The sequence below is a fragment of the Halichoerus grypus genome, chromosome 13 (assembly GCF_964656455.1).
Source record: "Halichoerus grypus chromosome 13, mHalGry1.hap1.1, whole genome shotgun sequence".
Taxonomy (NCBI): Eukaryota; Metazoa; Chordata; class Mammalia; order Carnivora; family Phocidae; genus Halichoerus; species Halichoerus grypus.
In genome coordinates this window covers 78341496-78366994 of record NC_135724.1, presented here as the reverse complement: position 1 = coordinate 78366994, position 25499 = coordinate 78341496, and the positions used below count along the sequence as shown (strand labels likewise).

Here is a 25499-nt window from a genome sequence, read left to right as displayed (position 1 = left end):
ATGATAGAAAGTGACATCTCATCCATGATGTCAGGAATTATTCGAAACTCAGGGCAAAATCACCACACCTCTCCGCAGGAATACAGGTGAGGGTCTCTTCAGATAACAAACGATATATTTTTAAATTGTGTAAAGTGTTTCTGTGCTGTTTATGGTTTCTGCCCAAGAACTATCATTACAATTAAATTCTGTGATTTTGCGAGAGAGGGAGATCTCAATTTCAAAGTTGGCCTCTCTGAGGATGTCTGGGCTTGTGGCCTGGGGCAATGGGACCTCTCAAAGCCCAGTCTTTTGTCTCTTCCAAGGGACATCCCCTCCTGGGTAAGAAACAGGGGCATCCTGGTGAATGTTAAGATGACAATAGCGGCGATTGCTTTCCCTACAGTGGCCCTAACAGGGCTCCAGGAAATGCCCCCCAAAAGCTTTGGGGGGGGGTTGTGGTGGTGGGAGGAATTGGCTTCCGTCCTCAGTGGATACTGGAAAAGTTGTGAGTGGTAACTCCGGAATTCTTAGCCTGGCTGTATGATTTTCAGCAAGTTCCTTGCCCTCTCTGGGCTTCATTTAATCGTCCGGTAAATGATGCTCTTGAATTAAGGTCTCTCGTGGGCCTCATGTATTTGAGGAATAAATTTGGTGGAGTCTGAGGCCAAAATAAATGATTCCTTGAGACAGGATGAAGCGAGATGCAAACGGGTGGGGGAAGCTCCGCAGAGTCCTTTGCCTTTTTGTCTTCAAACCTCAGAGCTTGAACGGCCTCTAGGGGGTCAACCAGTCCAGTCCCCTGCTTTTACAATTGGGGAGACTGAGGCTAAGAAGGGAGAAGGGGCTTGTCCATGGTCACACAGCAAAGAGAAGGAGGAGGAGAAAAAGGAATGATCTGGAGTTCTCCCAGCGGCTCTCCCTTGAGCCCTGGAGGCCTGACCTGGTTCCCAGTGCCCCACCCATCAAGGCAAGCATCATGTCCATGGGTTGAGGGGGTACAGCCCAGATTATGGAGTAGGGACAGGCCAGGGGCTGGCCTGGGAAGAGCAGGCTGTCACCTCAGATCAGCCCTGTTTACCCAGGGGCTGGCTGTCTGGCCTCCTGGGGGCCACTGCAACTCAACAGCGGTGCCTTCTGCAGCCGACTGCAGCCCCCAATTAGAGGGAGGTTGCTTCCTCGGGGCTGTGGGCCTGGAGGCTGCCTTCCAAGATCCAAATGAGACGCAAATTCAAACAGATGTTTGCTGAGAGCTTGCTGTGTGCAGATCTGGGACCGCAGATGTCTGCCAGGCATGCGGCAGCTTGTGAGTGCCTACTGTATGCCCAGCTTGGGAGGCTGCTCTGATGAGCCTCCACTGTACGTGCAGGTGAAGACCTGGGGCTTGGAGCAGTGAAATGAAATCTTTAACCAAGATCACACAACCACGGACCTCTGGGCTTCCTGCCAGCCCCAAACGGGTTTAAATAACGGCAGGTAGAGTTGGGGGGCATCCTAAGCGTGTTAGGAGCTTGGGCTGTGAAATCAGTTACGATGCCAGCTCTTCCAGCTGTGGGGAGTGGTCTGCGTTTCCTCATCCATAAAATGGGAATAGAAATAGTACCCACTGCATGGAGTTATTAGAAAGATTAAACAACAATTTCCAACTTGGCCGCTTGCCAGGTGCTTGATCCTGGGCAATTTCACTTCTGAACCTTCATTTGTTTGTGCAGCCGGGATCATAAAAGCGACCTCTCGCCGGTTTTAAATGCAATATCTATGGAAGTGCCTGGGACCCAGAAGGCCCTCCACGTATGGGGGTGGATCTCGCTCCGTCCTCCCAGCTGGAAGCTGGCAGCAGTGGGGGGGATGCCAGAGCTTCCCTGCAGGGGGCCCGCCTGGAAGAGCTCAGAGCCATAGAGCCTTATTGTTGCCTTAAAGCACCCCGTAAAAGCCCCAGAGTCAGGGAATCGGGGTGAGAAGGGCAGCCGCCCTGGAGTCGGATGTGTGTGCAAGTTCAAAATCCAGCTTTGGTCAAGTCACGTGTCTTTGCTCAAGTTTCCTCGGCTTTCAAAGGAGCACGATTAGGGCACATCCCTCATGTGGCTGCCAGAGGGACTGAGTCAATTTTACAGTGCAAGAGACACAGAACCAGTAGTTGCTCTTGTTCTTACGACTTAGTTCCTATCAACAAGTCCAGCTTTCTGCGAGAGAGGGGGTCTTTGGAGTTCCTTGGACCCTCACCTTCTCCCAGGTCCTGCCCAGCAGGGGCTCCCATCCCCTCCAAGCCTTGGGGTCTCAGTCTCCTGTGTCTTGGCCAGCCCAGCTCACAAACTGTCTGGGGGCACCAAGCAAGCAGTTCCTGTCCAGAAAGAGGGCAGGGGAGGCAGTAAGCTTACCAGTAGAAGTGAGGGGGGACCATCAGTGCCTACCCAGTTCCCTGACCAGCTGGCAGGGGTGGGGCAATGGAGCAAGGAGAAGCAGTCCGGCATCAGCCCCGGATCCAGGATTGCCGGGGCATCCTGCCTTTTCTGTTTGCCTGGATCCGGGGCGTTCTTGTGTTCTGTAGCTAGCACGCCCGGAAGGCAGAGTAGTAATAAGAAGAATTGCAGCTGGTGGTTTCTTAAGCCTTCACTACCTGTGCCACAACCATCCCCAGGAGTGTAGCCCTCCTGTGCCCGGTTCGCAGACGAGGAAGCCAAGGCCCGACCTGATTAACTGGCTTTACCGGATGACACAGCTAGTTATGGGTAAAGTGGCACTCGAACCGGAGGCTGTCCCACCCAGAGGATATCGTGACCAACCCCCCCCAACCCCCACCCCCCGCACCATGCCCCACAGGTGAAGAACACAAGGGCTGGAACAGAATAAGTTGCTCTACCATTTTGCAGCTGTGTGACCTTGGACAAGTCGCTGTCCCTCTCTGTGCCTCACTTTCTTCATCTGTGAAATGGAGCAACTAGAGAACCCAGTTCACAGGTCGTTGGGAGGATTCTGCACTTCGATCTAGAAAAGGTGTTGGGCCAGGCCTGGGATAGAGTGCTTTCTCATGGAGGGGAGCTTTGATGATCATGCAGCGCCTTCCAGGCCCCTTCCAACCACTCCCATTTTTCTCCCTGAATAATAGCCTAGGAGAAGTTTATGGGCTTCTCATTCCCTCTCTCACATCTCCAGGGAATGGCTCCAAGGACCACTCAGGCTGCTGGTCCAGCCTGGTTCCAGCCCCCATGCAGCCCTCCACACAGCCCTCCATCCCCAAGGGCCGCCTTTGGCCGTTAGCTTTCAATGGCTGTGTGCGGGGAGGGAGGGGGCGGGGGCAGGGGACAGCAGCTGGAGGCTGCCCTGCCCCCCTGGGAGAGTCAGTGGCTGGGCCTAGACAGCAAATTGGCGGCAGCCTCCCCGCCTGTGACGCTGGGGCCTGGGGCCAGGGCCAGGGGCAGCCCTGACCCTGTGGGCAACAGCAACAGCTCACGTTGGATGTGAGTTAGCTGGTTTCCCTTTGGCTCAGGGCTGGGAGGGAAGTCCGCTCATCGAGGTTCTGCAGAATAATGAGTTACTAAGCACCGACTGCGTGTCAGAAACCCGTGAAACTCCTTAGGAGGTGCACCATCCTGTTTGATCTTCATAGTAACAACCGTGACATTAGGTGCTGGCATTATCCCAATTCACAGACAAGGAGACTGAGGCCTGGAGTCATGACCTGTCCCAAGGCATACATTCAGGAAAGGGCAGAAGAGCAGGTTTCAACCACCTGGTCCAACTTTGGGAACTTATCCTAGGGATCAGGTCCAGCCACCTCCTTTTACAGATTGGGCAACAGAAGCCCAGAGAAAGAAGGAAGACTGCTGGCTCCTTGGACCCTCACCTTCTCCCAGAGCCATGTCCCTCCTCTAAGATGTGGGCAAAATCCTTCCTCTCTTTGGACAGTGGTTTTCTCATCTCTGAACCACAATGCCAGGCACAGGATGTATACTTAATATTCGTCGGGTAGATGGCTGGCTGGCTTAGTATCACGTGAGAAATAACACGTCCACAGAAACGTAGGGAGGTTTATGCTCAAGTGATGACAAAATCCTGCCATGGGGACCAGGGTAGGCAGATGCCACCTGCTTTTCCTCTCAAGCCCCCACTGAGCTGCGTGTGCCGGATGGTTTCACACCCATATCATTGTGGCTCTGCCCATCGGTTGTGACCTCCTTGCAGGGGGGACGGTGGGGGCTCCATCTGTCAGGGGTGGTGAGGGTCCCAACATCCGTACACCCCTTCTCCCTCCGGGTCGCCAGAAGCTCCTCGGGCTACCTTGTAGGCAAGAAAAAGAGAGGTAGCCTTTCTGGGGGGTCCAGCCTTCCTTTGGGATCTTGGGTTCCACCCCAAGAAACATGTGCACACACATACACAAACCCACCCCACCCACCCACCCCCCGCCAACCCTCCCACCAAGTCCCAGCCAAGTTCTAGAAAGGAAAGATTCTCTTTTTCATGCTCCTAATCAAATCATTCATACTACGCTCACTCTTGGCCCCATTGGGAATTCCCGAGCTTGCTAAACAGCATTTGGTTTTCTTTTTCCTGTAAACGGTTACAAAAGACATTACAAAAGCTATGTTAGGTAAATAAACACTGCCATGAAATGCTTAATTCCTTTCCTGTAAAGGTTGGATTAGAAACAGGAACAGTTTGTGGTAATGTAACAATTTCCGACTAACCACATCTCCAGGAGGCAGGTAAGACCTCCTTGTTGTAATCAGAGCGGAAGTGATGTCCCAGGGCTGGATGTGCCTCTGCGCTCTGCTCTGCTGGGATGGTGATCTGACTCCCCAAAGACAGTCTTTGCTGTCCTAGTGACCATGCAAGGCCAGAGGAGGGGAAAGAAGGAACGTGGTCTTAGCACCTGAGGTATGCTGGGCCGTCTCTTATACATTATTTGATCTTATCCTCACAGCTGCCCTCCCTGGTGGAAACGATTATGAGAATGATTCCATTTTATAGATGGGAAAATTGAGGGGCAGAGAGGTGAAGTGATTTGCCCAAGGTCACATAGTTACAAAGGGGTTGAAATGGGATTTGAGCCACAAAGGGATGTTTCCTTCCGCTGCACGCTGTATTGACTGTAAGGAACCCCAACATAGGCAGTAGAGTTAAATGCGGGCTCTGGACTTGAGCTCTGTCAGCAAAAATCTCCGCAGAAACTGGCATCCATCCACACATACAGGCGCCCACTGTAGGCACCGCCCAGCTCCTTAGCACGGGCTTTTACCTCTACCTGGAATTTTACCTTTAGAGCAACAACAGGCCATGGCCACGGGGGTCCAGCTCACCTTGGGTGGACAAATATTTGTCAAAGATTGAAAGCTCTGGGTCTGTAATCAGGTATAAGACAAAGTCATCCCTGACCTCCGCGAGTTTAGTGTCTGGAAGGCGGGGGTAGGCAACGGCTGAGTAAAATTAATGGGTGATCCCAGGTGTCTATGCTATGTAGACATTAATGGCTCTAACCATTCCCGGGAATGGAAACATTGGGAGATGCTGGACTGGTCTGGGAGGGTTTCCTGGGGTGGGGGTGTGGCTAAGCCCGGCAGGAAATGGATGGAGATTGGGCAATGCAAATTACGTTATAGTTGGGCGGGGCTGCGCGGGGCGGGGCGGGGCTGGGCTTGGGTATCTTTCCACCTTCTCCTACTCCAGCAACGATATAATAAATGCCCACAGGGTGCCAGGCGCTGTGCTGAACAAAATACGGGGCCTCCCGGTCCTTGCCCTCTTAGCGTGGAAAGACTGGAAATGTATGTAAATGAATAATACCTCCTTGAAAAATGCTAAATGTTCTGCAGACAGACAGAAAGGACGGCCAGGGGTGTGGGTAGCCAGGGCGGATCTCTCAGAGGAGGAAGCATGAGGAGGAGCCAGCTGCGAATGAGTGCATGGACTAGCATTCTGGGCCAAGGGAACAGCATGTGCGAAGAGCACTTAGAATGTTTGGGGAACTAGGGCGCCTGGGTGGCTCAGTTGGTTAAGCGACTGCCTTCGGCTCAGGTCATGATCCTGGAGTCCCTGGATCGAGTCCCGCATCGGGCTCCCTGCTCAGCAGGGAGCCTGCTTCTCCCTCTGACCCTCCCCCCTCTCATGTGCTCTCTCTCTCTCATTCTCTCTGTCTCAAATAAATAAATAAAATCTTAAAAAAAAAAAAAAAAGAATGTTTGGGGAACTCAAGGATAGACAGGTTGGCTAGAGCAGATCAGATGAGGGCACGAGGGGAGGGGTAGGAGGCGGCCAGGGCCAGACCACGGTGAGGAGCTGGACCTTCACTCTCCTAACGGGTTTTAAGGACAGGGCCATGTTCTCATGTCTCTTTCGAAAGGTCACTCTGACTGCTAGGTGTTAAATTCATCCATTCCACAAATAGTTGTCTAGCACTTGAGCCAAACGCTGTTCCACACCCTTCCTGTGGTTTACCCCGAACCAAGAGGCAGGCCCTGTGTTCCCCTCTATTCTGCACATGAGGAAGCGCAGGCTCACAGGCATTGAGCTACCTGCACAAGGATCTCTGTCAGGAGTAGAGCCAGGACCGGAATCCAGGTGCCCCCGGGCTCACCCCTGCAGTGCCCTGCCCTCCTGGCTCAACTCCCATCCCTCCAGTGACATGACTGATTAATTAAGGACGTTGTTAATTAATGTTGTCAGGTTGGTCCCCTGGTTAATATAGGATGGCAGCTGTGGACTCCAGCGGTGTCTTGCTTTGCCCAGGGTCACCACAGCGTCCCCTGAGCAGTGGCCCCGTCACTACAGAGGCACTAGCAGATCCTTCTAAAAATGAGGATACTGACTTACCCTTCCTGCCCACAGCTTGATTTATTTCAGCTAAACTGGCAGAGAGACCAAGTAAAGAGGCTCCGGGGCGGGTGGCTTAAGCCCCAGCTCTTTTGCTTACATGCTGTGTGGCTGAGAGGTATCCCTTCCCCTCTCTGAGCCTCAGCTATCCCATCTGGGAAATGGGTTTGCTAAGGAGCCGTCCCACAGGCTTTTGAGAGTTGAGGCAGGTACAGACCAAAGAGGGCTGGCAGGAAGGTAGGCACGCTAGGGGACAGATCTTCCATCCTTTGCATCCGTAGGTCACTTAGAAAGTTATCTCCTTGGACAGAGGCACTTTTGTGTGCTTGCCACCCAGCCTGGCAAGTAAGAGTTCAGGAAATATTTATGGAACGGAGCCGATGCTCACTGAGTGTCGGACACTCTGCCAGTGGCTCTGCCCGTGGAGCCCACTGCGTGCTGAATGCGTGCTCTTTAGATGTTTATAATCATGCCAACCACCACCATGCAATGCCTGCAGATGGGCTGGGCACCCCACCCGCATCATCTCATCAGTCCTTACAACAAACACCCTGTGTGCCATAGCGCCCCATTGTGCAGATGAGCAAACTGAGGCCCAGAGAGGCAGACTACTGCAGACCAGTCTCAGAACCACTAAGTAGCTGTGTGGGATTCAAACCCAGGCCTGGCTGACCCCGGAGCCGACACTTGTCCCCACTACTTCGAAATGCCCCAGAGAAAGCAACAGGCGGAGGGTGGGGGGGTGGGGGTGGTGTGCAGGCAGGACTCCAGGTCCCTAGCTGGGATGGGCTCAGAGTGTGGCATTGCAGAGGGCCTGGGGACTTCTGATGAGCAAACTCACAAGGGCACACAGATGAGACATGTAGAATGATCAGCACATAGTAGGCACTTGGAAAAGGTTGGCAGATAATTATCCTGGTGATAGACTATTCTTCTGACATTGATTTCCCCGGGGTACCGCCTGGCTCCTAACCAGGGTCTAACCACACCCCCCCACATCCCCCCACTTCCTCTGCAGTCCCCCACCCCGAGTGGCCCTGCAGGCTGTGTGTCCGTCCCAGTGGCAGCCCCACCGAGATGGAAGGGGCTCAAACCCGTGGTGTTCCAGATGGGGAAACTGAGGCCCAGGGAAAGGTGCTGGGGCGGGTACCTGAGGCCACTGGCCAGGGGCTGCGGAGGCAAATTCTCCTGGCTCGGCCTCACCTCTCCTATCTATAAACAGGGGTGACGACACCCCCCAGGAGTGTGTGTGTGTATGTGTGTGTGTGTTTTCTCATAAGGAAAAGATGGATGTGGGGTGGGGAGCTGTTGGGGAACCACTGAATTCAGAAGGGGACTCTGGGGTGCCAGATAGGTCTTTTTATTTTCATTTTGCCCCAAAAGCTCTGCACTCATTAATGAGGATACCCTATTGCTGACAAATCCCCCACTTGATTTGAGGAGGATGCACTGTCAGGGGTCACCTCTGGGACCCCTGAACTAATAGTTAAGCCTGATTTTTCAGCAGAAAACTCGATGTTTCATCTGATCTGATGCTAATGAACTAGCATCATGTTCTTGACCGTCACTTTAGGGTAGATGCCTTTATTGTTCCCGTTTTATACACTGAGGCCCAGAGCGGGTGACCATCACACAGCCAGGAACGTTCAGGCCCTGGTCCACCCGCCTTGGGTTCATGCCTGCTCCTAATCACTGTCCACTCTGCCACTGCTGCTTTACATATGGGGAAACTGAGGCCTAGAGAGGAAGAGGCACTTGCCCAAGATGATAGAACTTTAGAAATGTGACCAGAGGGTTTACCTGCAGACTTCTTCCATAAGTTAGAGGGTCTTGGCATCAAAGGGAACTTGGAGGCTGCTTGGGCTCATCTTTTGTCCAATAGGGGCCTGGCCATCATCCCTTGACTCCTTCTTGAATGCCCCCCATGACAGAGAGCTCACTACTTTGTGAGCCACCTTAGTATCAGGTTCCCATTTTTATAGAGCCCTCCCCTGTAACTTCCTCGCTGGTGGGAGGTAAAGTGGGGGGAGTCTTTTATAATGAAATGTACTAAAACAAAAATTCCATGAAATCAGCTCCTGAAATTTCCAAACCTAAATAAAATTTCCAATTTTAAGGCAATGTGGAAACACCACAGATCTTTCCATCGTGATTGAAAAGAATGTTCCAGACCATCACTGCCTAGTAAGGACTTTCTGTGGTGATGGAAACGTCCCAGTTCCTTGCTGTCCAACATGGCAGACAGTGGCCACGTGTGGCCATTGAGCCCTTGAAATACGGCTGGTGTGATGAAGAAACTGAATTGATACTCTTGTTTGATTTTAGTGAGTTTAAATTTAAATAGCCCCATGTGGCTTCTGATTGGCTAGCACAGTGCTAGAATTTTCTAGAATCCATAGAGCCCATTATCTTCAACCCTTCCTTGTGGGCCAGGGAGAAAGGACAGTGGGGCTGTAACCAGCCCAGTCTCTGGCTGGGGGACCCTAGACAAGCCTGTTTCCCCCGGCCTCAGTGTCCCCATCTGGTAAATGGGAGGTGGTAACGGTAACCACACCTGCCTGATCAGGCTGGGCACACAGCAGGGACTCGCCCACCCCAAGCCATGTCCACAGGCTTTTGTAAAATTAAATAAAATTAAGCTGGGCCTTTCACCCCTGCCTGGCCTTGGCGGGGGTGGGAGCGGGGGCGTCTGGAAGGCTGGGTCTGTTTGTTCATTTGTCTGAGCCGTGAGGACTTATTGAGCACCTGCTGTGTGCCCAGCCCTGTACTGGGCTCTGGGGGTACAGCTCCTCCCTCAGGGGGTATAAGGTTCCCTGCTTCAGCCTCAGGTTCTTCCGGGGGAACCTGCCCCAGCCGTGGACTCAGCCCTGGTCCTGGCTTCCTCCCTGCCAGAACTGGGGGGTCACTGAGAGCTGGTGGGTACAGCCCCTGTCCTCCCTGGAGATACCTCCTCACCCAGAGACTGAAAAGACAGACCTCGAGAGAGTGAGCAGGAGGGGTCTTGGGAGACCCCAGGACAGTGGGGCTGGATTTTGCCTTTTCCTTTGCATTGCAAATGTCCTGTCCTCTCCCGGCCGAGGGGAAACCCACTCAGGAGACTGATACAGGGTCACACATACACACACCCCAGGAAGGAATCCCAGACCCTCGCAGATGGCAAATGTTCCACAAAGCCCCATCACCTTCACTCACACCACCATGCTGGCTCTGGGGGCGGCTACAAGGGATTGCTGCTATCACTATCCCTTGTACCCATCTGACAGGTGGGACAACTGAGGCTGGGGATTAAGCGCCCTTCCGAGGGCCTATGGCTGGGAAGCCAGAGCGGTTCCCAAACCAAGAAGTCTTTCTCAGGTCGCAACTGCTGAGGACCCTGTGGTTTACACCATTTACAAGGAAGCGCTAGGAGAGAGCAAGAATGGGGCACACGGGGGCAGCTTTAATGAGGGAACTCTAGGCCTTGGGGAAGGACAGGTGGTGGGGGTGCTTTACACGGCACCGTGGACAGAGGCCCGGGCTGACACGCCTCTGCAGGGAGCGGAGGAGGGGAGAGAAGTGGACAGGGATGGTTAAGGACCCAGGCCGGGTCATGGGGATGGGACCCATTTAGGGCCTAGCGCATTGCCTCCCAGTTCCTGTGACACACAGGGTAGAGGTACCTGAATGCCGGGTGATGAGGCAGCAGGATGTGAGCCAGGCTTTAGGGCCAGCAGACCCCCACCACAGAGCTTCGGGGTGTCCACATCCAGACCAGCAGGGCCGGCGGGGCCAGGCCTGTGTTTAAAGTTGAATACACACTGGCCCATGGGCTCCTCAAAACAACCCAGGGAGGGGCACCTGGCTGGCTCAGTCATTAAGCGTCTGCCTTCAGCTCAGGTCATAATCCCAGGGTCCTGGGATCGAGCCCCGCATCGGGCTCCCAGCTCAGTGGGGGGCCTGCTTCTCCTTCTCCCACTCCCCCTGCTTGTGTTCCCTCTCTTGCTGTGTCTCTCTCTGTCAAATAAATAAATAAAATCTTTAAAAAAAAAAAAAAAAACAACCCAAGGAGATATGGACAGTTATTCTCCCATTTTCCAGATGAGAAAATGGAGGCCAGACGTGACTTGTCTGAGATCTCATAGCCAGGGGTCACCAGGACTTGAATCCAGATTCATCCAGTCAAAGCTTGCACTGTGCCCAAGAGTCCACCTTGGTGTCCTTCCCCCGGAGCTTTGCTGAGAGGTGCTAAGATACAGCTTCCCGGCCCCACAGCTCAAGGGCGGGACCCCAGGCTCTGGGCTGGGTCTTGAACTCTGCATTCGAACCCGGTCCTGGGCGATGCTGATATGCCCTTGAAAACCCTGGGATGATGGAGGCAGTGGGGACATTGCCCCCAGGGGCCATCTAATTCTCTGCCTGTCCTGCCCCAGGAACAGCCTGGGTTCGAGTCCTGCCTGGCCTTAGCTTCCCCATCTGTAAAGTGGGGCTGCCTGCTCCCTGCCCCTGTCCGGAGGCTGTTGCAAGCCCTCAGGGAGGCAGAGGCTGGTGCTGTGAGTGCTACAAGTTCTGGATGTGACAGCCATTGTCACACCATTCTTTGGGTTGGTGGCCTGGGGTCAGCTTATTTCAACCAGCCAAGCAGACATTTAAGTAGCACCACTGTGTGCAGGGACACAGGATGATACAGGGCTCACAGCCCTCAGCGATCCAACAGGCGGGGTAGGGGATGTGAACTCACTGCCCCTGGCAAGGTGTAGGGAGCAGCTAGGATGCAGGGAGGTCCCTGAATTGGGTTCAGGGTGACAAAGACTTCTTGGAGGAGAAGCCATTCCTGGGCTGGAATGAGCCCACATGGGCAGCCCGGAGCCCTAGCCCTAGTCTTGCTCTGGACTGTGAATTGGAAGCGAAGTGCTTCCCTCCTAACCTCAGTTTGCCCGTGGGTCAAATGAGGGGTGGGGTCAGATGACGTCTGAAGGCACTTTGGCAGTAAGAGGCCAGAAGACAATTTGCAGTGAGCCTCCAGGGATGGGCACCGTTTTGGGGGCGGGGGTGGGGTGGGGAGGAAGCAAAAGGGGGGCATTCCTAGCAGGGGGAATTGCTAAGGCATGGCGGTGGGACCGTGCTTGGGTGTCCCGGAGAGGGGGGCGTGGAATGGACACTGGGTGGCCACAGTAGGCTGCTTGAGCTCCTTACAGGCGGGGGGGGGGGGGAGAGGGGGCGGTGAAGACAAAGGAATGGGGAACCAGGAGGGGGCACACAAAGTGCAGGACAAAAACCCATAGAAGCGCAATCAGAATAGCACCATTTACTCTGCCCTTCTATGCGCTCAGCGGCATCGTTAACCTTCGCGACCCTCCCTTCGTGGGGAAACGGGCTCCGGGCATTTAAGTGACTGCTCGGGGTCTCAGTGTCTCTGTCTGTAAAATGGGGAGAGAGCATACAGGAAGTGCTCAATAAATGGGAGCCTCTAGTGGTTGCAGCAATAGAGGTGCGTCCGTGAGACCACAGCGCCCAAAGCTTCCATGGCCTTCCAGTCCTCTGGGGACCTGGCTAATATTAACATTAACGTTGGTATGAATATTAACGGCAGCTGCGTCAGACACTGTTCCAAGGGCTTTACATGCAACCACCCGCTGAATCCCCACGACCCCCTAGGAGAGAGGAAGTGTTATTAATCCTATTTTACAGATGAAAAATTGAGGCTCAGAGAGGACAAGTGAGTGGCCCTGGCACACAGGTAAGTGGAGACTAGGATTAGACGCCAGAGCCCAAGCTCTTAACCACCCTGGGGACGATCTGTCAGAGTCACTGGCCGCCAGAGACTCTGCTCGCACCCAGAAAGCCAGTCTGTTTACGAGCCCCCCAGCACCATTCTGGGGGCTTTGGTGGGGCCCCGGCTTCAGAAACCTAACAGCAGCGGCTCACCTCCATTCCTCCCTGCTGCCCCAGTGCCAGACAGAGCAGCGGGGGCAACGAGGAGCTATGGCAGGTAGGGGAGAGGGAGCAGGGTTCGCACCACCAGACTCTGGGAGGTCGGCGAGTCGTGGGGTGGGTGGGGACTGGCCAGACACCCCTCCTACCCCCACCCCCTGTGCAGTGGGCGGCGCACCAGGCCCTGCCCCTCGGCCTCACCCCATGGTCTCCACGGGCCCGAGGGGACAGATGGCATCGCCCAGGCCTGGGCCGTGGCTGTCACCCGCCAGATGAGTTACGAGCAGGCTGCAGGAGTGGCAGCCGGGGGTGGGGGGAGGGCAACAACAATGGCACGGAGACCCCAGGACAATGGGGGCCACGTGCCACGGGGGCAACAGTCGTTTGTCGCACAATGGGCCGCCGGGAGACAGCAGCTAGGCCAACTGCTGCTGCTGACACGGCCGGCCGGGTTTTCAAATCGTTTCCAGGCCCTGTTTTCCTACAAGGCAGCCAATGGCCGGGGCAGCCCGACGGTCACCTGATGCCAGCCTGCTGGGCTGAGGGCCCAGGCCCCTGCAACAAGGAGCAGCTGTGGCCATGGCAACGCCAACTGTGGCCCTAAAACAGAAGGAGAGAGAGCACGGGCGAGGTGGGAAGGGGGGGGAGACAGCACTAGCTGGGGCGGGCCCGGGGGTGGCAGAGCCGATGCCCCACGGTGGGGTCCCCTGCCCCACGCGTGACAAAGCCAGAGGCTGCGCTGCTTCCTCTCTCCCCCTTTCTAGGAGGCCCCGAGACGCTTACTCTGAAACCGTGGCTCTCAGAATGTGGGCTGTGGGCCTCTGGGCCACACACCAGAGAGATCCTGGCCTGCAGGGCTGGGGGGGGGCGGGTGGAGGCAGGCGTGGTGGGTCTGGCGTGGGCTCTGGGCCAGTTTGCAGCCACCTTATCCCGTGGACGACATGCTGCCGGGTGGTGGGGGCCCGGTGCCCTTGGAGCCGTGTGGCAAGCATGACTTTAGGGGTGCTGGGGAGGCCTGCGTACCCCACACCGGGGGACCTGCCTGCCATCCTCAGCGGGCAGCCTTTCTCCTTCTGTGGAGAGTGATGGTTTTGCTCATGAGTCTGTTGAGGAGTGGTGGGCGTGGGTCCAACAGGAGGTCTCCGGGGGCTGCCTGGGGGCATGGTGAAGAGCTCGGGCTTCGTTTGGGCTCTGAGCCTGGGTCCCGGCCCCACCGCTTCCTGTTACGTGTGGCTTTGGGCAAATGACTCAGTGCTCTGAGCCTCAGTTTCCCCGAATGTAAGAGGGGCACATGGGCGTATCCTACCTCTCAGGGCTGCTGCGGGGATTGAACAGGATTAAAAAGGACTGTGCCTGTTGAGCACTGAGCCCTGCACCTCAGCTTCCCCATCTGTAAAATGGGAATACTACTACTACTACTACCACCGTTTGCCTTGCGGGGTGACCAGGAGTGTTAAATGGCTTACTACCTGTGAAGGATTTGATGTGGTGTCTGGCACGTAGTAAGTGCTCAACAAACATTAGTGTTTATTATTGTGGGGGTAGGTAGGGGCTAAGGTAAGATGTAGTAAAAGAAGGAATGATTTGAGGACGTGTGATCTGGCTGCCAAAGGGGGGGATCCTGGGACCATGCCCAGCCCAAGAGATGGGCAGATGAGGGCAGCTTGGGGAGGTGAGGGGCTAGGGAGTGATTCCAGAGGTGGGGTGGAGCCCCCCCAGGAGCCAACCTGAGCTCCCCGCCCCGCCCGAGCTCCTGCCCCTCCCTGCAGGCTCCTGGCCACCAGCAGCGATGATGACCTTCCCGGGGACCTGCAGTCGCTGTCGTGGCTCACAGCGGTGGATGTGCCGCGGCTGCAACAGATGGCGAGTGGCCGTGTGGACCTGGGTGGCCCCAGTGCACCGCACCCACACCCAGGTAGGCGCAGGGGCCGGGTGGGGGGGCACGAGGGTGGTGCAGGGGAGGGGCGACACCCAGCACTGCCCCCCACCAGCTGGGTGATTGGCCAGCTCACTCACTCACTCTCTCTCTCTGGGCCTCTGTTTCTGCATCTGTAAAATGTGATACCTTCCTCGGAGGGATGTGGTTCATTCATTTGCTCACCGCCGTGTGCCAGGCTGTGTGTAAGCTAAGGTTTCAGTGAAGAATACAGACAGCCCTGCCCCTTCCCTCTACATCATGAACAGCTAAAGCAGTCGGCAAGCTACGGCCCGCGGGCCAAAGGCAGCCTGGAACCTGCAGCCTGTTTTGTGGATCGCCCTTGTGTTAAGAATGGTTTTGCATTTTTCAAGGGTTGTAAAAAACCCGAAGACAGAAACCATATGGCTGGGAAAGCCTCAGATATTTGCTACCTGGCCCTTTACTGAAGAAGTCTACGGAACCCTGACCTTCAGAGGGATGATGCGTGGAGAGTGCCCATGGTCCTGGGACATAGTAGGTGCTCAATCAATGGCAGGCAGTTGCAGTCACAGCAAGTGGACTGAATATTTAGAGACACAGAAAGGGTTGAAAACAATCACCACAGGACATTAAAAGTACCAATAGTTGAAAAATTAGGGTCTAGGAGTATTCATTTCATTGAACAAATTGTTCTTGGCCAAAACATCCATAGCAGGGGTCAGCAAACTCTTTCTGTAAAGGGCCATGTAGTCAATATTTAGACTCCGTAGGCCGGATGGTCCCTGTGGTGCAAGCCCAGCCCCAGACAATGTAAATGAATGGGTGTAGTTGTGTACCAATAAAACTTTATTGACAAAAACATCCCACAGGCTGGATCTGGCTTGCTGGACATAGTTTACCAAACCCTGATCTAGAACCTCCAGCTCTGTGACCTTGGGCAAGTACTTTCTTCTCTGACCTATTTCCTTATGTGCAACGAAAGGATAGCAGAGCTGCCCTCCTGGGGTGTTGAAAAGACTCAGTGCCTAAGGTACCTTGGACACACAGTAGGTGCTGTATGGCACGCAACAGACAGGAAGCGTGAAAGAAGGAAGCCCCTCCCTTCTCCGCTGTGCGGCCGCACCCCTTCTGTGTTCCTGTCTCTATGCGAGGTGTCTGGAGCCCTGAGTCATATAAGATGTGGTCCTAGTTCTCAGGGAGCTGAGGGTCTGGTCTGAGAGAGGGCAAGACAGACAGACCAAAAGCACCACGGATAAGCCCAGGTGGCAGCCAGGACTCAGAAGAGAGCTGAGGGGCCCCGAAGGCTTCCTGGAAGAGGTGGCCCCAGGGCAGGATCATCTTGCAGGTCAACTTGGTTTAATCTAGAAGGTAGCCCCAAAGCAGAATGGTTCAGTGAGGATCTGTGATAGATTAGCAATGTCTGCCCCGGGCCTAGGACGGGTGGCTGGGTGGCTGGCAGGCAGGCGTGAGTACTGAGCTCATCCCCAGCAGAGGGGCAGGGCTTGGCAGAGGGGAGAGGAGGCACGGGGGAACCAAGGCATGATTCCGAGGAGGAGAATTGAATAATGAATTGATGTTTTAGCTTCATGTCATTAATAGCTTGGACGAGAACCAAGCTATTAATGACATTATCATTATTATTTGTTACTGACTCATATTTATCAAGATGTCCTGTAGCCAGCAACGTGATAAGCACTTTATAGACATTACTGCATCTAAACCCCCACAACAGCTTCGTACGTAAGTGACCTCGGTAGCTCCACTGTACAGATGGGGAAACTGAGGCTGGCGCCCGGTCACACAGCTGGTCGGAAGCCGCGGTTCAGCACTACACTCCAGGGCGGTGATTGGCCAAGCACCTGCTATGCACCTGGCCCCCAGGCTTGGGGCAGGCTCCGTCCTCTGGTGGTGTCCAGGGCCGGAGCTGCTCGGCCAGCAGACCCCGTTCCTCCAGCCCGGCGGCATCTCTCTGCTTCCCTTTTGCAGGTGCCTTGGCCAGGGCGGCTGACCTGCACGTGGGAGCCACCCCAGGTGCCCTGCTCCACGGCCCAGCTGGCATGGTCCCCCCAGTCATGCTAGGTCTGGGCCCCATCGCCAATCACGGAACCAGTGTAAGCGCCACAGCATGGCTCAGGGAGCTGGAGCGGGGGTCCTCCAGGGCTGGGGTGCCCCACCTTCACCCTGACCTCTGTCTCCTCTTGCGGCCCCTGCAGATGAACCAGATCCCTGTGGGGGGCCAGCCCTCATCCGGCCTGCAGGACGCCCCACAGCTCTACGCACCTGCCTCCCAAACACAGTTACCACCCCCCCCAGGCACCCAGCAGGTACGGGGGGCTTGGAGGGGCCCTGGACTTGGAGACACACATCCCTGCATTGGGCTGGCCAGGGATCTCGCTGAGCCTCAGTTTACTCCCCTGCAACATGGGGATAGCATTCCCCATGCCCATGTCATAGAGTCGTTCACTGGGTTCCCTAAATCCCCTGCAGGGAGCAGAGACAGGATTGTCTCCTGGGGCCGGCAACTTCACATCTTGCTAAACAGCATCTCCTAAAAAGCGAGCCTGGGGTGGGGTGGGGTTCCTGTGAGTGGCTTATGCTCTCTCTCACCTTCTCTCTCTGCCCTGCCTGTGGGAAGTGCCCTCCCATGGGCTTGTACAGCTCCCCGTTTGGAGCACGGCCTCCCTACCCCCAGCCCCGCATGGCTGTCCATTCATCTCAGGAACTGCACCCCAAACACTACCCCAAGCCCATCTACTCATACAGGTGAGGTCCAGGGTGGGCCGGGGCCGTGGGAGCCTTGGGGAGGAGAGGGGCGAGGGCTGCCTTTAGGACAGCTCAGACTTGCAAGGGGGGAGCTTTTGGCAAGTGGGGAGCCCCCAGGTGGGATGACATCATGTGCTCAGTCAGTCCCCAGGGTGGAGAACCCACTCCAGACCCTGAGCCCGATGCTCCATTCTGTCACTCACGAACTGTGTGGCCTTGGGGAAGTGGCTTAGCCTCTCTGAGCCTCAGTTCCCTCTGATGTAAAAAGTCATCAACGTAATAACATTGTGTACCCCATAAGATTGGGGGGTGGCGGTAAGCAGCCTAGTTAAAGTCTAAAGGCCCATAGACATTAACTATGAGGAAGGGATAAAGAGAGGAAAAGAGTTTTCTCGAACTGGTACCACTGTCTGAGCTCAGGGTCAAGGAGAAGGGCAAGGGGTGGGCAAGATGTAGGGCCATGAAAAGGTACCAGAGCTAACACAGTTTGAGTATGGAAGGGCTGGTATGGTGGGGTCAAGCAGGGCAGACTTCCTGGCAGAGGGGACCTCGGGCTGTCAGCCTGAGACACGTTTACATCTGGCCTGCCCCACGCTTCACCTCCAGTTGTCTGATCGCCATGGCCCTGAAGAACAGCAAGACAGGCAGCCTGCCTGTGAGTGAGATCTACAGCTTCATGAAGGAGCACTTCCCCTACTTCAAGGTGAGGGGCCCCAGCCCGGGGTAGGGGTGCTAGAGCTGCTCCGGCCTCTCCCTCACACCACCAGCACCCGGGACCGGCCCCAGGCCAAACTGGGTCACTGTCTCAGGTCCCCAGTGATGTCCATAGACCCCTGCACCTGTGCATTCACACAGACATGGCCAAAGAAGGCCCGGAGGAGGGGGCATTGGAGCTGGACTCTGCCCAGAGAAGGAATTCACCAGGCATCGGGGCGGTGGCGGGGGGGGGGGGGCAGAGGGTGGTGGGGCCAGCCTAGTGACTCCGCACAGACTCCCTAAAACATACTGATGCAGAACACAGACGTGGCAAGAGCTGTTGCCTCTCTGAGCCTCGGTTTGCTCATCTGTAAGATTGGGAGAATGATACCCAGCTGGCCAGGTGAGTGAGGGCTCTGCGTGCAAAGGGCCTTGGCAGCTCCTGGCACGTGGTTGGCTATCAGTAACATGATTTTTCTTGGCATCAAAGCAAAATAAGGAGCAGGTGGTCCGAGGGTACCAAGCTTCAGGGTCCCTGACGTGGTCAGTGTCCTTAGCAGAAATACTGCAGACAGTGGTGTGTGCGTGTGCGGGGGGCCAGGGATAGAATGTGAGGCGCACTGTAGTATCTGGCTACCTGACAATAAAGTGTGAGCATTTAAACACGATCGGCTTTGAATACACTTGGCCAGTTACCCGCGTGTTAGCATCCCCTCTCTTGCTTGCTTCCTGAGCAGGAGAGACAGAGGGGACAATTCGGCATCCCTGAGCCTGTTCTCACGTAGCAACTGTTGGCTGGAGCTGACGTGGGGTTGCCCCTTTAACAGGGCGCGGGCCCTCCGGTGAGCCACAGTCCCCACCAGTCTCTCTTGTCTTCCCAACTCAAGGCTGGCCATCAGACTGTCACTTCACCCTGCCGCCGTCGTGCCCTTGCCCCTTGAGGCCTGTGTCTGAGATGTCCCTGGAGAGGGAGGGCTTACGGGGAGGTCTCTGAGGGGGTCTCCTGCATGTCCATCTGTCCCCACAGACGGCTCCCGACGGCTGGAAGAACTCAGTGCGACACAACCTGTCCCTGAACAAGTGTTTCGAGAAGGTGGAGAACAAGATGAGCGGCTCCTCTCGCAAGGGCTGCCTGTGGGCCCTGAACCTGGCCCGCATCGACAAGATGGAGGAGGAGATGTACAAGTGGAAGAGAAAGGACCTTGCCGCCATCCACCGGAGCATGGCCAACCCCGGTGAGGCCGAGACTCCCCCTCCGCCACCCGCACCACACGTCCCCGCCTGCGTCCGGTCCAGCCACGGGTCCCGGCCTCGCTGGTGGGGACACGGGCGCCTGGTGAACTTTCCTCCTTCCCTCCCGGGAAATATGCCTCCCCTGGGGCAGGTCCGCTGAGAGGCCTGGTCAGAGGCCTGTGGAAAACTGTTCAGTCTCCCTAAGCAGCCCCTAGTTTCTCACAGAGAAATGCCAAACTAAACAACCAAGGAGGACATCGCTTTCTCACCGTGCCTGCCGGCCTGGCACCGAGTTTTAAAACAATAAAAGAATAAAATAATAACACCCAGTATGGGCTAAGATGCAGAGAAACAGGCACCTTCATATATGATCGGTGGGAATCTCAGTTAAACTTTTCCAGGGCAAAGTAATATCTAAAAGCCCTGCAAACCACTCCCCATTTTTTTGGTTGAGTTATTTTACTTCTGGCAACGTATGCTGAAAATATCAAAGATTTCAACAAAAGGTTTATAAACCAAGTTATTTGTCACAAAATTATTTCTTTTTTTTTTTTTTTTAAGATTTTATTTATTTGAGAGAGAGAGAGAGAGCATGAGCAGCGTGGAGGGGCAGAGTGAGAAGCAGACTCCGCGCAGCGGGGAGCCCGATGTGGGGCTCAATCCCGGGACTCTGGGATCATGACCTGAGCCGAAGGCAGCCACTTAACCAACTGAGCCACCCAGGCACCCCACAAAATTATTTCTACTAGTAAAAAATTGAAAGCAATCTAGACTTCCTGCAATAGGGGATTAAATAGGTATAATGTCATACCATGCAAGGATGAGAGACAAAAATATTTTTGGAAGAGAAAAAAATACTTCCAATTCAGTAAGTGAAAAAAGACAATATAACACAGCCTAATCATATTTTAAAATGTATCTTAAATGCACATATATTTATATATGTGTGTGTATCCACTCATTTATATGTGTATGGATTTATGAGTACGTACACATATAGAGAGCCTAGAAGAAATAAGCCAAACTCTTCACTGTGAATGAAGAGACCACTGATAATTTTTATATTCTTCATGTGTTTCTGTATTTTCCAAATCTTCAACCCTGTTCATGAATCACTTTTATATTAGGAAAAAATATTGCATCTGCTTTTTTTTGTTTTTTGTTTTTAATTAAGAGATGTGAAGGGGAGGGACATAGAGGTGACATCCATTGGAAAATGTCAAATGGAAGGTTAATTCCACTCAGCCTCGGGAACATTTGGCCTGACTCTGTGGGGATCATCATGCTTGAGGTTTGGGTATGAAGGCTCAGAGATGAATAATTCAAAAAAGTGAGGAAAAGGGGACCATGGCACAATCCCATAGTCCCTCAGTGGGGCAGGGAGCCCGACGCAGGGGCTCGATCCCAGGACTTGGGGATCATGACCTGAGCCAAAGGCAGACACTTAACCAACTGAGCCACCCAGGCACCCCTAAGTGGGCCAGCCTAAATGGGTGCCACCCTAAAAAGGTCCTGGGACCCTAGTGGTCCAGTCTCAAATTGGTGTTACATTCAAGGAGACGCAAGCCAACAACCAAGAATAATTTCAGAGTAATCACTTGTCTTGTTTGTAACCAAGAGCATTAAGGAGGATCTGACTTTTAACCCACAGTAACACTTCTTAATGTCTCTTTAGTAGCAGGGAGTGGCTAGGACCCCTTGTGTGTTCATAAATTTTGTCCTAATGTTGCTGGACTTGTATTCTCTGCCTTAACCTCCTCTTGCAAGGCTGTTAGCTTCAAGGGACGTCCTAGAGCTATAGCATTGTCCCAAAGAGAGGGGCCGCTGTCATCATGGGAGGCTCCCTCATTCCTCAAAGACCCTATGCAATCTGTGATTTCATTACATTTCCCCAACGACACTGCGCAGAATGTACAGTGCCCTCTCATAGATGAAGAGACCGAGGTTCAGAGAGTCCAAGGGGATTGCTGGGGTTACAGGCATGCTAACCCTGGGGCCTGGGAACCGCAGGGTGGCTTCTGAGGGACCTTTCCCTTGCCTGCAGAGGAGCTGGACAAGCTGATCTCGGACCGACCGGAAAGCTGCAGGAGGCCTGGGAACTCCGAGACCACCGTGCTGACTCATGCTGCCACAGTGGCCATGGCCCATGGCTGCCTGGCTGTCTCCCAGCTCCCACCCCAGCCCCTGATGACCCTGTCCTTGCAGTCAGTCCCCCTGCACCACCAGGTCCAGCCCCAGGCACATCTGGCCCCAGACTCTCCCGCCCCGGCCCAGACCCCACCCCTGCACGCCCTGCCAGAACTGAGCCCTAGCCCCCTGCCCCACCCTGCCCTGGGAAGGGCCCCCGTGGACTTCATCAACATCAGCACCGACATGAGCACTGAGGTGGACGCCCTGGACCCCAGCATCATGGACTTTGCCCTGCAGGGTGAGGCTGCAGGAACGGGGGTGGGGCGGGACAGAAGGGGATGATGGGGGGGTTGGGGGCTGGAGGGCCAGAAGGATGGGGGAGGGCAAGGGAGAGGAGGTCTGTCGGCATTTACCCCTCAGCTCATTCCCTGGACAAGTACTTCCCAACCGCCTCATGCTGGTGAATTCCAGTGAGCGTTTCATGAGTGCTTACTGTGTAACGGGACTCATGCCAAGCACTTCATAACCATCACCCCATCCCTGCAACGGTCCTGGGAGGCCGCTGCCATTTCCTGTCCCCATTCTGCCACCGAGGAGATGAGACACAGAGGTGAGGTCACTGGCCCGAGGTCACCCGGCTAGTAAGTGGCAGAGCCCCAGGTGCGTCTGACCCCCAGCTTTTACTCAGTAACTGCTTCAGCGTGCGTGTGCCAAGCTCAGGCCAGGTCACGCTCTGACCCACTGCCTGCCACTCGGTCACGCTTGACACAAAGGAGCTGAATGAATGAATGCAAGGACAAGGGTCTCGTGATTCGTCCACTCACGACGCGGGCGCACCTCCTGAGAGCCAGCCAAGGGCTGAGCACTCCTCCCTGCCCTCTGGGAGTTCCGTGTCTAGAGAGGGAATGGCCTGGTTAGCAGGTTTGTGAGTTAGCTCGCGAGGGAGTTACTTACAGCCGTGAAGTGGGTATATTCGGCCCTCCCCGCCTGTCCCGCTGGATTATTGTGTAGGGAATCGCTGTTTTGTCCCCTGGCTGGGCCGTGATGGGACCCCTGAGGGAGAGTCCCTGCTTTCCACACATCCCCCTGTTGAAGCCTCGGTAGGTCTCTGATCATCTCCATTTCATCCCAAGGAGCCTGAGGCTCTGGGACAGAAGCGACATTCCCTGGGATGCCCAGTGGGAAAGGGAGGGCCGGGGCTGGAACTTGGCTTCTCCATGCCCCCTCCCCTGCAATCCCCGACTTTGAACCCTGCGCACGGTCTTTGCCTCTTCCTTAAGACGGGACTCGAACTCACGTCTGTTTGTCATGAAGCCAGCTCACCCAAATGCCTTTGTCTTTGAAAGGGAACCTCTGGGAGGAGATGAAGGATGGGGGCTTCAGCCTGGACACGCTGGGGACCTTCGGAGACTCGCCCCTTGGCTGTGAGCTGGGGGCCTCGGGCCTGACCCCCATCTCCGGCAGCAGCGACCAGGCCTTCCCAGACTTGCAGGTGACAGGTCTCTATGCCACGTACTCGACCCCAGAGAGCGTGGCCGCGGCAGCCACCACCTCCTCCTCCCAGTACCTGGGCGCCCCGGGGAACAAGCCCATAGCCCTGCTTTGAGGTGACGGCCTCACCTGCCCCCCAGCCCCTGGGCCCGGCAGAGAGCTCCTGGAGCCTGGTGGACCTGGAAGCAAGGCCTCTTACACCCTGTTGGCGCCCCTGGCCCCCTCACACCTCCACAGGAGGCCTTTTGGGGCCTCCCCAAGTCAGAAGGACAGAGGAGAGTGGACAGGCGCGCCAGCTTCCCCCGACCCCAACGCTCCTCCCAGAGAGTGACATCTGAGAACAAGATTTCTCCGGACTGCATCCCCGCCAGGCTCCTGAAATGACCCGCAACCCCCTTTGAGATGGGACGCGTTGGTGCACCATGGAAACTCCTCCAGTGGGGAGGCTCTTGACTTTATTCCTCTGGGACTGAGCATCCACCTCAGCCCCCAGAGCCCAGGCCCCGAGGCCTGGAGCAGAACTGGCCGAGTGGCCAGCTTCCCTTGGCCTGGCCTGGGCTGAACTCCGAGGCGGGCGCCCGCCCCCGACCCTCCAGGCCCGCTCCTCCTGCAGGGAGAGATCCCTGCGCCATGCTGGGCCCTGGGCCCCCGTGTACATTTATTTATATTTATTGGAGCCCCTCTGCACCATCTCTTCGAAGCTGGCCCACAGCCTCTGGAATGAGAGTCCCCGGTCCCTGCCTGCATCCTGGTAACCCTAACTCCCAAATTTCTCCAGGACATCATGACTCCAACTGGCTCTTAAGCCCTTTTGCAGCCTTGGGCTGCTTTTTAGAACAAAAAGCACTTTGGATACTATGGAACATCCTCTTTTTCTAAATTGGAGACCAGAGATGTTTCTAGCCACTGGGTCATGATTTGGATCTCTTCCCACACGCACCTGGGAGGAGAGGTGCCCTACATCGCTCCGGGCTCAGGGGCTTTCTAAGGGCAGATCGGGATGGGAACAGGAAGAATGGCGGGGGCCATTTGTGCTGAAATTTAAGATACTTGTGATGGAAAAAGCAAACGGAACCATGTAAAGCTTGCCCCACGCGGTGAGGGAGGGCTGACAAAGCTGCAATGCAGAGTATTTATTGGCACTTGGTTGCCTATTCATTGCCCTATGGCCATTTTTATGTATTTTTCTTTTTTTTTCTCTCGTTACCAATTACTGATTTTGCAAGTGGCGGATTCTGCAGACAGCAGGTTGGAGGAGGGACAGGAGCCTGGGTCGGCGGGGACAAGAGAAGGTAACTCGGGATCTTCCAGCCCAGTCGATGCCGAGAAACTGCAGTGGTGGATCAGACCACTGTCCTCTCTTGACCAACCGGGCATTTGGCTCCTGTGTCTGGGCGTTCCCAAACCCAAGGGCCAGAACTTTCCTCAGCCAGCCGCCTGGAGGGCTCAAGGTTGGGGCTTGTCTCAAAGGACCATCTTTATTTAAGTACTTGCTACCTAATTCTGGAACTTTCTGCCGAGCAGCCATCATCTTTAGACACAGCCTGGTGTTGCCCATCTGAGCAGGACCGCTCAGCGGCTTTGTGTGATGTGAACCCCCCGACAAATTAAGATGTTTGAGTTGTTGTTAATGAAGACCCCGCATTCGGGTGACGCCAAGACTCTGTGAGAGTAGTGTTGAATAACTGTTTTTTGTCAATAAAGGCTGAATGGCAGCCCTGTGGCTCAGAGAGAGGTGTGAGGGGGGGTGAAGGACAAAAACGCCATTTGTCACTCGCTGCTCACAGGTGAGGTCCCATTTACAGATGGGGAAACTGAGGCCCAGAGAGGTCACACCACAACAACACTGTGGTGTCTGATGCCAGGTTCCCATTGGAGTTTGTCATTATTGGGAAAATTAGCATAGCCATCATTCACTGGCCCTCAGTGTCAGGCTTTTGGCAGGCATCCCTCAGGCAGGGATGTGAACTCCATTTATTGCTGAGAAAGCAGAGGCTCAGATCAGCCGAAGAGGTAGGACTGAGACCGTGTGTGCCAGACTCCAGAGCTAGAGCTCAGTGGCGCTGCCTCTGGCGCATTCCTGGGGTCAGAGAAGGTAACAAGGTGGGAGCAGATGCACCCTTTTCAGCACCAGGCCCTCCTTCAATCCTCGTTACGACCCTGCCAGGCATGGCTTCGTCTCTGCACCCATTTTGCAGATGAAGAAACTGAGGCTCAGGGAAATAAAGGAATGTCTTTCCAACCAAGATAACTGCAGAAGGGTGCATTAATTAGGAGTCAGTCTAGCTCTTTAGTCCTCCTGGGGAGTGGCTTGCAGCCTCACTGGGGACACGAGTCCGTGCATGTGTGACAATTAGCAGGAAAGGAAGGGTAGGAGGATGATGATGGGGAAGGGCGGATGGGCCCCACCTCAGTGGAAACCAAGCAGATGACAGGGAGAGACTCCCTCCGTGGCTTGGCTCCAGGGTGGCCCTGTGACCCAAGCCTGGCCAATGAGCGCATCACTGCCCCCACCGCCCTCTGACTGGTTGGGGTTGGAATGACCCAGGCCGTGTCGGTCACAGCAAATGGGCATCACCTGGGGACTTTGTAG

At 55.1% G+C, this 25499-nt stretch overlaps 1 protein-coding gene across 1 annotated transcript; it reads left to right on the top strand.

The window, feature by feature from the left end:
- Nucleotides 1–23522, top strand: FOXN4 (forkhead box N4). Its single transcript, XM_036085989.2, has 9 exons — nucleotides 1–86; nucleotides 14466–14611; nucleotides 16580–16704; nucleotides 16807–16917; nucleotides 17229–17356; nucleotides 17963–18059; nucleotides 19080–19287; nucleotides 21330–21713; nucleotides 22762–23522. Exons 1-9 carry the CDS (start codon nucleotides 1–3, stop codon nucleotides 23019–23021), a joined length of 1545 nt encoding a protein of 514 aa, XP_035941882.2. The 3' UTR covers nucleotides 23022–23522.
- Nucleotides 23523–25499: the final 1977 nt, after the last annotated feature.